The sequence below is a fragment of the Thermobia domestica genome, chromosome 10 (genome assembly GCF_964235325.1).
Source record: "Thermobia domestica chromosome 10, izTheDome1.hap1.1, whole genome shotgun sequence".
NCBI classification, from domain to species: Eukaryota; Metazoa; Arthropoda; class Insecta; order Zygentoma; family Lepismatidae; genus Thermobia; species Thermobia domestica.
This window is the reverse complement of record NC_137463.1, coordinates 242753825-242767576: the sequence shown is the minus strand read 5'-3', so window position 1 is coordinate 242767576 and position 13752 is coordinate 242753825. Positions and strand designations below refer to the sequence as shown.

Sequence of the window (13752 nt, the reverse complement as noted above, 5' to 3'; positions counted from 1 at the left end):
AAATATCACAGGTACACGTACTATAGGTTGAAAACCCATGCTTTAAAATATTTCTGTTATCTTTTCCTGCTGCTCGAATATCAAAAGGTTAAGATATAGCCACTTTATATCATGTTCACAGAGTTCAATCCACACTGACAACCATAGGATATTATCCAGGATTTTCACATCTGTCAAATACCAAGTTAATTTTCTATAATATATTTTGATAGTGATACATCAATTTTTAATACTAAGAGGATATACATGAGTTTAGGAGTTATCCATGTTAAAGTACTCTAAGCTTTGGATGTTGTTTATTTACATTTTCCCTCCCAAAGCGCATTTTTAAAAAGATAGCTGACAAAAATAAATAAATAAAAATAATATAAATGCTTATGCACGTGCTCCAAACATTTGAAACTTCTATGAAAACATTTCTATTTGAAAACTAGTTGTTTTTATGTGGATTAAAATTTCGTTATTTATACTACGTTTCAGTTTGCAAACTGTCATTTTGCTAGCGCACGAACTATTTCTCGGATCTCTATCTGTGAAAAATTAGAAAAGAAAAATGAACTCAAAATTTTTCGTAGTACCAATATTGCTTATGCATATATAAGTGCGTTAGAATTTAAGAAGTGAATAATTAAATTTATACGAATAAATGCATCATTTCTTTTTTATGTTTGTTTGTCTAAAAGATTCGTTTATCTGTTTTGTTTTGTTATATTTGAACGTACGATTTCAGTTTGCGCAATTCATTCCATTGACTGAATGTATAGAATTGTACATCTCCATAGAGAATTAAATATGGAGTTTTGTATTTTGCAAATCGAAATAAATCATTTTATAGTTTCTCGATTTCTTTCTACATTCACGCATCCAATTCTTATCGAGCGGCGTGGTGTCAATACCCCGTGCGAAATACGTGCGTGAGCGGTTCACACTCCACCAACTAATGATCAACTGAAGTACTATATTAGTGCTGAAAATTATTGCATGTGCTATTTTTGAGAAAGTAAGTTAACATTAACAAAAAATACACTTACACTACCAATATTTAATTCTATGTTTAACCATGCGCAACTACTTTGGTATAAATGATGACTTAGTTATTGCGAACTTTAAATAGTCATTATGTTGATTCTCCTTTCTCGCGGTTGACAGTAGGCCGCCGACGTCATAGTAGGCCGGGTAAGCCGCCGTTGCTGAAGTGTTAGGCTTTGTTCTAGTTCATGTAGCAAGGTAAGAAATTATATTGTATACTGCAGCCTGAAAGACAATGTGTATTTTAGAACGAAAATATTGTCCTTGTACTTGAGTCATATGCTGTTATATACTCAAAAATATCAATTGGTCTTCGAAATTTCATATCGGCAATTGCATGGGTCAATCTGCCAAATTGCTGTAGTGAATCTTTGCAGAAATTTTCCGCCATTTTGAAGAGATTGATAACATAGGCCTATGATTGTTAAATACTTGTTTGAAAAGTTTATAAACATATTTTTGACTTACTTTTTTAAGAGTGACAACTTGAATCAATAGTACTTTTGATAACCGAAACTAATTATTTTGATCATGCTGTTTATTAAGTAGGACGCATCTTCATTAGGCCTATCTCGTAATTGATATTGATGTTTCTTTCAAGATACAATATGAGTATATTATTTTAGTGGCATTTATTTTTACTGTCGTCATATCAAGAGTTGTGTTTCTATAAAGTGATTAATCGTAAACTTTATTGCGTCTTATTCCGAATAGCCGTAGGGTATCGAAATCCAGACCTTAAAAAAAGTTCGGACAACCGTAGTGCTTTGCAAACTTCTAAATACGCGGCAAGATTTCATCGTAAAAAATAAATAAAATAGCAAAATGTGTTTATTTACTCTTATAAGGTGATGTGTTGTTTTGGTTTTATAGAGAAAGCATTGAATGTTATGTGTACTTTCTCGCGTTTCGAGTGCAAATGGTTCGGTAGGCTAGTTTAATTTTATCAATATTGTGGAAAAGTTTTAAAAAAGCGAACTTTCATCGTTATTAAATGTTAACGCGATAATGTCCATAATTTGGGACTACCAATTTATTTATTTGTTTTTGCGTATAATTCATCAGAAGTATTTGTATATATGAAACAATTTTGATGCCTTATTATTTCGGCTTGGAACATACCGTACTATTGATGACGTTCGAGTAAATAGATTGAATTTCCAGAAGATATCGTAATGAATTATTTAATTTGTTTCTGTTCACCCATACATAATATTTATGACGAAAATAGCGATGAGGAATTATCATTTGTAAGTAAATATTGAGGCTGTATGCGGATGTGAAGGATCAATATATTTAATAATTATCATATTGCGTCCACCAAGTAGTAAAGCACTTGAAATAAGAAGTTGATTTGGTTTTCTGCCTTGTAACATGTACCGTACTTGTCCATTACCCAGATTACCTTGAACTGTTAATTCATGTAACGTCGTATTATGAGAATATCTTGGAAACTTAGACATAGGTTACCGGTAGCGCTTTAAGTTCTTGCATTGTTGCAGGGTACCGTACATATATTTGGATCTAAATACTAGATGTATATATTTAAAAGTGAAGTTGCAAAGAGTTATGTTTAGTAGCTTGTCAGTTCACGTTCATGGATTTGAATGCTTGTAGGTTATGGAACCTAAATTTCTGTTCCATAAGAATGGTGGGACGTTGTATCTATTGAACGGTTTTTATTTTCTTCCTTTTCGTAGCAGTTTGAGAGAAAAGACAATTTAAAAAATGATCAAATGGAATTGCGATTTTAAATTTTTTTTAAAGCTCATCGTTCCTTTCTAGCACCGGGACTGTATGGAAATGGACTTCGAGCTCGTACCTATATAAAATATAATGCAAGATCGCTTGGCTGTAGCAGAGACAGTCTTGATAATTTTGTCCAAATCTTTATATCATGTGTTTAGAAAAGGTGAGAGTTATTGTATTCATTCAGTAGTGCTGAAATTCTGCTGTGTACGGTTCGGGTCTGCAAGTGACAACAAGAACACCATAATAGACACTTTAGTTTGATGTGCATATGCGAAGCCTAGTTACATCAGCATCTCAAGAGTTTGGAATATAAAGTAGGTTAAATGTCGGAGAGTAGGTAGAGAAATATGATACTACCTAACCGAATTCAGTGACATAGGAACATGACGTAAACATGAAAATGAGATAAAATATGGTGATTGGTGAACGTGAATTTGTCCCTCGCAGCAACGTTTAGTTATAAAGATTTTGTGAATTGAATATTCCTTTTTTAAGTAACTTTCTACTGAAGCTAGAGACAGTGTAATGTTTCGGAATGTTATAAAATGTAATGGTTTCCAGTTGTTTGTGCCATAATTGTTTCAGTGAATTCTGTCAACTAGGTTTACACCATGAAAATTTTCTAAAACTTCCAGGATAATATTGTCTATCCTCTTCCCAGAAACGTGTATTTTTGATTACATCGTCTCTTGTACATTGGAAAGTAAATTCGTTTTATGTATTATTTGGACAGTCTTTTCCCTCCTGCCCCTTCGGATAGATTTCGAATGTAGTAGCACAGAAACTTACATAATACTTTGTTGTACCAAGCGAGAGAATTATTAGTAACTGAAGTATAAAAGATCTTATCGTGTCTTGTGGGAAATTGAAAATTCTTTCAAGCGGTTTTAATGCTTGCCGACATCTTCGTCCATTCCTCGCCAGACTAATAACATATGGGTAGGTTCCTGCTTTATAAAAAGTAGTAGATGCTGATTAAAAGAAAATTTTTAAAAAAAGTACAAGGTGAGTTCTTTTATAGGCTCCAGCCTTCCTTTGGATCCCTTCCGAGAGAGAATATGTAAATGACATCCACACTTTTCATGGTAAAGTCATTCGTAATCTGATGTTGCTTCTGATTGTATATACATATACGATGCAGCTAGGAAGTATGGGTGCCACTTTTCGGAAAATTTGCAGGTAAAATGTGTTAATTCACAGAGAGAGATTGGTATTTAAATAACTTACCTATGTAGGCAACAAAACTGTAACAGCACTCCAAAGTTAACTCTCTTACCGTGATACTGTACTGTGTAAACAATGCACATGACGTACGTATTTAGTAATATTAGAAAGAGATGTACATTATTGTTTGTACGGTGCATTTACAAGTACCTTACTGGGGTTGGAAGTGTAGAAAGTGATCATAGAAGTGTTGTAAAGCTGTGCTACGCGCAGACTATTCGGTTTTTATGCCATATGAAGTGTTTTTCCACTATTCCCGTTTATACGTATACCCTCCGCCTGCTCCCTATTGAGCTCGCTACCGTGCGCGACACATGCTGTGAACTGCCCTGATTTGGGTAAAAATAAGTTGGCTATATAAGATAATCTTATAAAGTGGCACCCTATTTCTTATCTGCACGATATATTTACATGTATGTGTGGTAGAGGATCTGTAAAAGGAATATGTCTTTACTTTTCTAGTTTTCTGATACGTAGTTGTGATTTTCTCGCATACAATTTCCCGAAGAAATAAAATGCCTTTGTACACTTATCATTGAGAGTTCAATTTCTCACGACTTCAGTGATCATCTTTGGTTCTCATTTGCGCATATTGTGGTATCTACTTTATGTGCACTAGTACCTTATTATGAAATTATAAATGTGTTTGTAATAATTAATTATAAGTGTATATTGAGAATTACTTTATATCTGTTTTGCTTTTCTTCCACAGGGTCACATTTTAGTCATGGGGAGTGAACATTACTGTCTAAGGTGGAACAATCATCAGAGTAACTTATTAGGTGTATTCAGCCAATTACTTCAGGATGAGACCCTTGTTGACGTGACACTAGCATGTGAAGGCCATTCAATCAGAGCTCACAAAGTCGTGCTGTCAGCTTGCTCGTCGTACTTTCAAAACCTTTTCGTTGACCATCCAGATAGGCACCCCATAGTCATCCTGAAGGACATGAAATTCATAGAGCTAAAAACACTATTAGAATTCATGTATAAAGGCGAAGTGAACATTGAATACAGTCAGCTTTCCACATTGCTCAAGACTGCTGAAAGTTTAAAAGTTAAAGGTTTAGCCGAAATGACCAGTTTAAGTAAAGAAGGACAATGTTTGCCACCAGGTACTCCAACGTTAGACAAACGAGAAAGAGTTCAAGAAGGTTCACAAGAAACGCCAACTTCCAATCTGTCTCCACAAAGTAAACGATCTCGAGACCGGCATGAGTCTGGCGGTAGCAGTGATAGGGGAGAGACTCCAGATTTAGAAGAAAGTGCTTCAGTGCCAGGTGATCCTCCAGGGGGACTTCCATCACCAAGGACTGAACCGATACCTGGACCTTCTGGAATGCCTCCTGTCCAGCAAGTTCCATTGGTAACTATATGACCTATTTTCATTTAACGTACTAGCGTAATTTTTAAAAATAATGTCATTTAGCTTGGAAAATTGGTAATATGTTATGGTATGCATTTTAAAGCATTATTTTCTATTAAGATCAAAATTTATCTGTGTAGTGCATCGTGATGTGTGGAAAAGTTGTAGCATTTTTTTGATTTGGTTCCTGTCAGCTGTGACGAACATGTTACTACTACGGAATTATTTTTTGAACTGCTGCTTATTTTATTTCGTATTTTTTTTTTCTGGTTTGCGGAAAAAATATCTTTAGCACTTAAAGGCTAAAATGAAGAGATTTGTTAGCCTGTTATATCAATGGACATACATATTTAGCAGTCACTTTGAAGTGGACAGGGTTATTTATTTTGACTCTAAGTGCTGAGAATATCTTTCCCCGCATAACAGTAGAAAATCAAACATGGTATAAGGAGCAGTTGAAGATATAATCCCGAAAAGTTACAACTGGCTCGTTATAGTTGACATTAACCAAGTCCACGAAATATAGCAGCCCTTTTTTCTAAAGTTACGATGCTCTGCTCAGGTAACAAATTACTCTACAGGTGATTTTTAATAGAAAGTTCGTTATTGAAAAAATTTTGGGTAATCTTTAGCGTATGTAATTATCTTTTGGAATTTTTACTGGCTGATAAAAAATCTCTGTAGTTAGGAATATAAAATAGTGTTGCGAGTAAGCGAGCTGATAAGATTCTTCTATATTATTTATTAGTTAATACTCAAGAACGCTATTGAGGTCTGAGTGGTTTTAAATTTTTTAACCCTTTTAAATTCTGGCTTTTTAAAGGTAAATTATAAACTTTCAGTCAAGTGGCTACAGCATCATCCCTATTTATCATATTATCATGGTTCATATCTCGTTTTTCTCACAATAGGGTAGTCTTTCAAATGGTACCATTCGCATTTCGCTATCATGTCCCTGAGGCGAGGAATTTTCAGAGAAGTCTTGAATTTTTTTTTAAATTCTCCCCCCCCCCCCCTCAGAAGTCGGAAAAAAAGTCTGATAAGTATTACTCGGTGGACTGAATGTTTGTGCAAGATTTAGGTGCGAAAGTATGCCCGTCAAAAAAATAATATACCCGCAATATCCCAAATTCCCGTATAAAATAGGATCTTGGATAGAAATTTCCTGAGGCATTCCTATTTTTTGAAAGTTATGACGTCATCACCTCTCATGTCTCGACGCAGAAAGACGTGAAACCACATGTAACGTGTTCTACAATGCCTCTAGAGTTTGAAAAAAAAAAAAAAAAAAAAAACCGAAGTAAGAAACTTTATTGGTTCTCTTTTAATCGAATAATGAAGGCACTACTTTAGTACCTACAAATAAGTACTAGAACTCCAAAGGGTCAATGTTTCGCAACACGTGAGGAATCCTGATGTAGACAGTAACATGAGAAAATTACTACTACTACTGACTCGTTATAGTTACTACTTTTCTTCTATAATGAGTACTACTTTTCTTTCGAATTTGTCAAGGATAGTGTATCTGATAAACATAATTATTTTAGAGTTCGTTTAAATTAAAACATAATTTTTCCAGCTAATGACATGAAATGTGTTAGATGATAGCTTAAAGAAAATAATTTGAAAGTCATTGTTCGTATGCATTCCAGAAAATTCTGATTTTTTTTTTTCTGTGGAAGTACTGGAAATATGATAGAATGTGTTTTTTCCTAATATTTCGTGGAATTTTCTAGACATCTTCAAAATTTTACTAGTTTTGTTATTTTTATATACTAAAGTTCTTGCTGCTAGCTAAAATTATTTGTAATATGACTACTAGCTGTAATTCTGTTCTACCACTATTACCGTGTTCATTTTATTGCTTGACTCATGTGGAGCCCATTATCCCAGAGCAAGTTCAGCTTTGAATACAATGGTCAGTTTGAATAAACAAGTTTTCTGTTCATGCCAGGGTTTGAAAAACCCGGGCTTTTTTTAAAAAGCACAACCCACCTGGGCCCATATGGGTTTTTCGGGTTTAATTGGGTTTTTTCGGCTTTAATCGGGTTTTTTCGAAATATTTCAATGTCTTTGGGATAAAAGTGTTAAAATGTGATTTATATTTCAAGATTGTCATTGTCACAACTTGCAAAAAATTTTCTACTTACTGCTGTTTTGAAAAAAATGGCCGCCATTTTGAAATTTTACATTCGATCGCCGAGAAAATCTATACAGCAAACTTAGCATATCTCGTGCTTCCACCGTCAAAATTTCAACTTAAAAGACTGAAAATTGCACTTCGTAGCGTGGATACTCGCTGTTTTGAAAAAATGGCCGCCAAAATCTATACAGGAAATTTAGAGTGTCTCGTGCTTTTATTCTGAAAATTTTAACTTAAAAGGCCAAAAGTTGTACCCTGTAGTGTGTGTGGTAGAGGCAGACAAACGAGTTGAGTTGATTTTGTGTTTAACACCCCTTTCAGCAGCGAGGCTATATGAGACGGGACCTACTGATTAACGTGGAATCCGAACCACCTGAGCTCCCTCCGGGAAGCAAACCCGGGTCCCACGCCGAAGACGCGTACACTAACCGCATAGCCATGAAGGAGCTCTGCAGACAAACGAACAAATGTAGATCAAGTCATCCAGAAGCCTGACTGACGTTCGCCAAATATGAATACCAAAAGGGGTCTATTAATTTAAAACAAAGGTACAATTCCTGTTGTATGAAATAAATAAATGTTTTAAAATGTCTTATATGAACTTAACATCTTCCAGCGTAAATAAACCTGCCATATTTTCTCCATGAGAATACGGGACACTTCAGATCTCCCCCCCCTCCTCAACTTTCCAACACAATGCAATGAACTCTAGTCTGGTTATGAACAAAAGTATAATAGGCCGCGGTGGCTTAGTGGTACAGCGTTCACCTCTAGTGCATGGGGCTCTTAGTTCGATCCCAGCTCGCGCCAAGTGAGCCTTGTGGTGGACAAACACCTTGTGCGTGGGCTTTCTCGAGATTCTCACGTTTCCTCCCACTTTCTTCATTCCGTCATTTAATTCATTTCTCATCATAACCGTCACCTTGAACATAGCAGGCATAACAGTGAGACTAAAACTAAAAGATTTCATTTTATTAATTTTTTTTTTTCAATAATATAATAGGCGAAAGTTCACTAAGCAGCAGCTGTTTTTCTCTGTTCGTACCCCGCAATTAATTGTACAGACTGAAGATGTCTAAAAACTTTAAGATGTGCTATAAAAATGCTTTACAGGAAAACAATATGCAAATTATTTAAATCAGTGGTACAATCTACTTTCAATATTTTTCGCGCGTTTAGCAATATTTATTTACATGGCTGCATCTGCCAAAATTACGTTCGTCAGTTTAATCTGATGAAAAGCTGATTTTTCTCCTTGTGTCGTGTGTAATTATCAGGACCAGATTTACATTTTTCTAAGACCTGGACCAAAGCACAAATCTGTGTCCCCAGCCTCTGAAAAAGATTATAATTCTTGTTAACTTATCTAACGTGTTGCTGAAGAAAAGGTTAGTCATCTTCCCTGTGTTTGTAAATGTAGAATATATATATATATATATATATATATATATATATATATATATATATATATATTTAATGTTCCGGAGATTATCCGAGTTTCCATCAAGTGCAATGGAAAAGTAGCATTGCAAATTTCGCTCGCTATCAAGTCGAACAGGGTGGTGTTATAAGTTACATGCAACAGCGTACTGTTCATTCACTAATTACAGGATTCCCAGCTAATGTCAGAATTTTTTGTTTTTCACTTTTCGAATAATCTGATATTGATAGCAGAAATGGAATGGAGTTAAAATACGGGACATTTCCCTGTCCCGACTAAATTTACGGGGACGCGGGACATCATTCATTTCCGATCCTTCTGCGTTTAATTTGGGAATTTCCCGAGCACTTCTTTCACGGCGTGTACATCAAAACTTCCACTAGTACGGAAATTTAAATTCAGCACTTGAAATAGTAAGCGTTACGTAGTCTTCGAAACCCCGAGCATTATGCTTCTTAAATTTGACAAGAATTTTTACGCTATTGCTGTGTTGATTTTACAGAATGCTTATTTGAAGAGTAGCAACAAATGACTGAATTAAATTGTTATTGTTGGAAAACCAAATTTTAGTTGAAGAAGTGTTTTACATCAAAGGTAAGAAATAATACTAATAGTTTTACCGATGTATTTACATATGTACTATTAGTACCGGCACCTATGACTTTAAACCCGTCAAACGTATGAGTGATAATGTCCCTCGGTGTCGCCAAGTCGACGAGCATACTATTCACGGAAAATATTTTCTAAAGTACAAAATTGCTTATTTTACTTCAAATAGGCTATAAGCATAATCCATACATTAATTTGTTCTATAACTATCTCAAGCTAAGGTGTTTTATTTATTTATTTATTTATTTATTTATTTTAATTCATTTAGTGCATTCAGAACTTCACAAAGGTCTTATGTTGAATGTTGTTGTATACCTTAACGTGAAACTCGGCCAAGAAAAGTGTAAAATCTGATAAAAATAACTTACAATGTGATCACCTTAGTTGTATCAATAATATACTAACAAATAGGTCAAAAACCCGGGTGGGTTTTAAAGTGGGCTTTTTCAGGTGGGTCCAACCCGAAAAAACTCGGGTTTTTTTCGGGCTGGGCCCACTTGGGCAAACCCTGGTTCATGCGTTTTTAAACAATTAATTACTTGCGGAGAATGGAACATACGTGTTGTATCGTTTATTTATTTAGTGTAGTACAGCCCTTGCGGAAATAAGAGAGACTTGCCAAAGGCATATTTAAGATAATTGTATGCCGGCTTATGAATCTGTCTCGATTTCTGGGAAGAGATGTAGAAATGGGTAGATGAGGGAGTTGGCCTGAATTTTAAATAAAAGAACTATTACTGGGGACGTGAAATTTTCGATTTAACGATAACTTCGAAAGCTTAAAAAGGGCAAAGTGAAGTATATAGATATACCTAAATATATGATAGGCAGTTTTCTAGTGTTATTTAATCGCGAAATAACACGAATTTGGTACTTTTCAAAATAACACCGAAATGCACTGCATAAAGCGATAGATTCGCGAAATCACCAGGTGGCCCGGTAATACTGATAACACAAGTTTCCTTTGCGAGAAAGTGTTATTCACAGAAGACCATCAGTCCTGTTATTTTTAGACAGGTTGGTTAGTGAAAGTTTGTCCCTGAGGTAAATTCCGCACTTTGTTCGCCCCTGAGGTAAATTCCACACTTTGTTCGATCCACTGCTCCCCCAGGATCGAATATGTGCCATAAGAGCACTGACCTAGAACTAAAATAGAATCCGTCGCACTGAGAGGTAATCTCTATTACTATTTAGTTTCCCTGAGTTACACGAAGGAGGAGCACAAACATGCCTAAACCATCTGTAAATGCGTTTGATCGCCCGCGGGAATTTGCTTCCAAGCTTACCGAAAGCGAAAAGCATAATAATAATAAAACTTCTCCGATTTAACGACTTCTGCATTGTCGAATTTGCCACGAGCTCATGGTATGTAGCCCTTCTAAGGACGCGTTTCAGTTGCTACACCAAGTGTTCAAGTATTCTTGAAAAATGTGACACCTGAATTTTTAAAGCAACTGAAACGTGTAAAGGGTTGGATAAACGAACCTCCAGATCTCGCTAAAACTTACTTATCCCTGAAAGACAGCGTGATACAATCGGTAGATAACGGGAAAGAAGTGAATCTCCAGGAAACCCTCCTTGTCCTGCAAAGTAAACACAAAGATTTTATCTGTGCTCGTGAAGCAATATCTTTACCAGCTTCCAACGTTGATTATGAAGGATATTTTTTTAGAATACGACTCCATAGTTACGGTAAGAAGGCAAAACCTTAAAGAAGAAAATGTGGAAGTATTGACAATTTTTGTCCTTTGAAAAATAACAAACATTGTGAATTGATTTTTTTTTTTTTTTAATGAAGAAAATGTTAAACATTGGAGTGTGATTTTTAATCGATATATGTATTCAAATTATATATTAAATAAATCCAAGTTTAGGAGGGATATCGAGCCATTTTTTCTCAGATGGAAAGCCCAAAAATATAATTTATTCCTTTAAATTTAAGATGTCAAGGTTTAAAACTATTTGTTTAATTTTAAAATTATATTTTATTTTAATTAGCTTTCACAGGCCACTTTCTCTATGTTTACAATATACTTGCTTTTCAAAACCATTACAGAATTAAGCAAATAACCCCTATTTGCTTGTATTAAATCGCGAAAATAACACCAATTTCAGGGATAAAATAAAACTAAAACTTCACGTCCCTAACGATTACTTATGTATACTGTGCGTATGTAATACTTTGTTCCGGAAAATTTATAGTTTTCAAAGTCCTGAAAATATAGAAAAAAAAAAATTAAAAAATGCACGCACTGAAGGTAAATGTTGCGTTTTAGTTTGTTACACATAAGTATCAAGAATAATTTGTATGTCAAGATTGCTGTTGAATTGTTTCTTCTATTTTTGCAGTGCAAGGGTAAAGAAAGTTGAACATAAAATATACCAAACTGGTTCCTCTATTATATTTCTGTGTGATTGCTACAGTAAGTTTTCCGTGTTGCAGCACTTTTAACACGCCAACTTCTTTGCACTGGCTTCTAGAATCAGTTTTAGATCTTGGAAGTTGGTAAAAAGACGTAATTCGTTAGCATAAGTTCTAAGTGTGCACAGTGATTCACTAAGAACGTCTTACTGCAAAGGTAAGGTTGGAATACAAAAGTTTGTAAATTTTTAAATTTAATTTTGTCTACCCTTGCACTACAAAAATGTACGGTGTAATCTTTTGAAAAATGAGTGTAAAGCTTCGATTACTGCAGATAGATGGCACATTTTCTCTCTCTTTTCCAATGTATTTTGTATGGAGCGACAATATTTAAGCGCGGGAGATCCGGGTTTGATTTCCGGTGAGAGCTTAAGGTTTTCATTACGATGTACGAGTTTTACATTAAGATGTAGGTTCACGTCTCACATAGCCTGGTACTGAAAAGGACCTAACCTGGAATGAAAACAATCAACCATTAAAATATTTAAATCAAGTTCAACAGATCAATATTCAAACTTTTCAACAGTTCAGTATTCAAATTTTGCTCTAAAGTAAATTGGAGCGTTAATCAGAGAAGAACTCGTGTAATCTGTAACTATTTTGTTTTATTCATTGTAGAATTCACTTAATTTTCCTCTTCAGAAACGCTCTCCCGATAATGATACTTTCTCAGCAAAGAAAACAAAATACCAAGAAACTGCACAAGCTATTCTTCTGAGTAATGATTGTGTTTGTTTTGGGTAAAGTTTGATAATTATCGTGAATGTGATTGAATTATTTTGAGTATTGCCATTCCCTGCAAAATACACTGGAAAGACAGGGGAAACGTGCTGCCATCTATTGGTGATAGCCCCGAGTCTTGACACATATCGTAAGAAGTGTTTCGATGTGCTCTTGATAAAAGATAATAGTATAAATTTATAAGAATAGCTCAGGTGCTCTTCTTTGTAGTTAGGGTAAGATCTCAATTTTTACCATTTTCCAGTTTTAAGTTGTTCTTAGCTAAAACGAGAAAATCGATTTAATTACTGTAACAATGATTGGAATGAAATGTGAACAGAAAATAACCTTTAATAAATTTGGGCCTCGAGTTGTAGAGGTTTTTACAACATTGTGTTAACTTAAAGAAGGTCTTACGATATTCGACATTAATTTCTGTGATATAATGTAATTATATCTTCTCGTCATATAAAACAACATCTTTTATGTTTTTCAGTTCTTATTTTCATTAAGTATTATCTTGTATTTGTAGTTGTCTAATGCTTCCCATATTTATATTAGGTTACATGTTACAATATTTACTATATACTTTCGATGCTGTACATTGTTGAAGCCAGTGATCCTCCCTCCCTAATTTCAACCCTAAACTATAGGAGTAAATGCGGGGCGTGGTGGCTCAGTGGTAGAGCGTTCACCTCCGGTGCTTGGGGTCCCTGGTTCGATTCCAGCTCGCGCCGTGTGGACAAACTCCGTGGTGGTGGGTCTTCTCGGGGTTCTCCCGTTTCCTCCCACTTTCTTCATTCCACAGTTTCATTCATTTCTCATCAATCACCGTCTCCTTTAGCCTAACTGGCATAACCGTCGGACGTAAAACTTAAGAATTTCATTTCATTTTTATAGGAGTAAATATAATGTCCGAGAAAGCACACGCTGGGTTCTTTAAAAGTCTGTGTGTTACATAATGTGTTACATAAAATTGGGGAGGACACGCTTAGCAATTGAAACGAATAGAAGTTCTCAGAAAAAATGTACCATATTCAACAAAA

The 13752-nt window shown here is 34.9% G+C and overlaps 1 protein-coding gene across 3 annotated transcripts in view; it reads left to right on the top strand.

The window, feature by feature from the left end:
• Positions 1–1122: 1122 nt before the first annotated feature.
• LOC145663131 (uncharacterized) overlaps positions 1123–13752 on the top strand; it is a 107325-nt gene continuing 94695 nt past the window's right edge. The window contains exons 1-2 of one of the 3 annotated variants that reach the window (XM_081729424.1): positions 1123–1227; positions 4718–5371. In XM_081729424.1, coding sequence (XP_081585550.1) covers positions 4733–5371 — 639 coding nt within the window. In that variant the 5' untranslated portion in view covers positions 1123–1227; positions 4718–4732. Of the gene's footprint in view, positions 1228–1263; positions 1604–1715; positions 1878–4717; positions 5372–13752 lie in introns of those variants that run through there. The other 2 variants (XM_081729425.1, XM_081729426.1) reach the window with 2 other exon arrangements.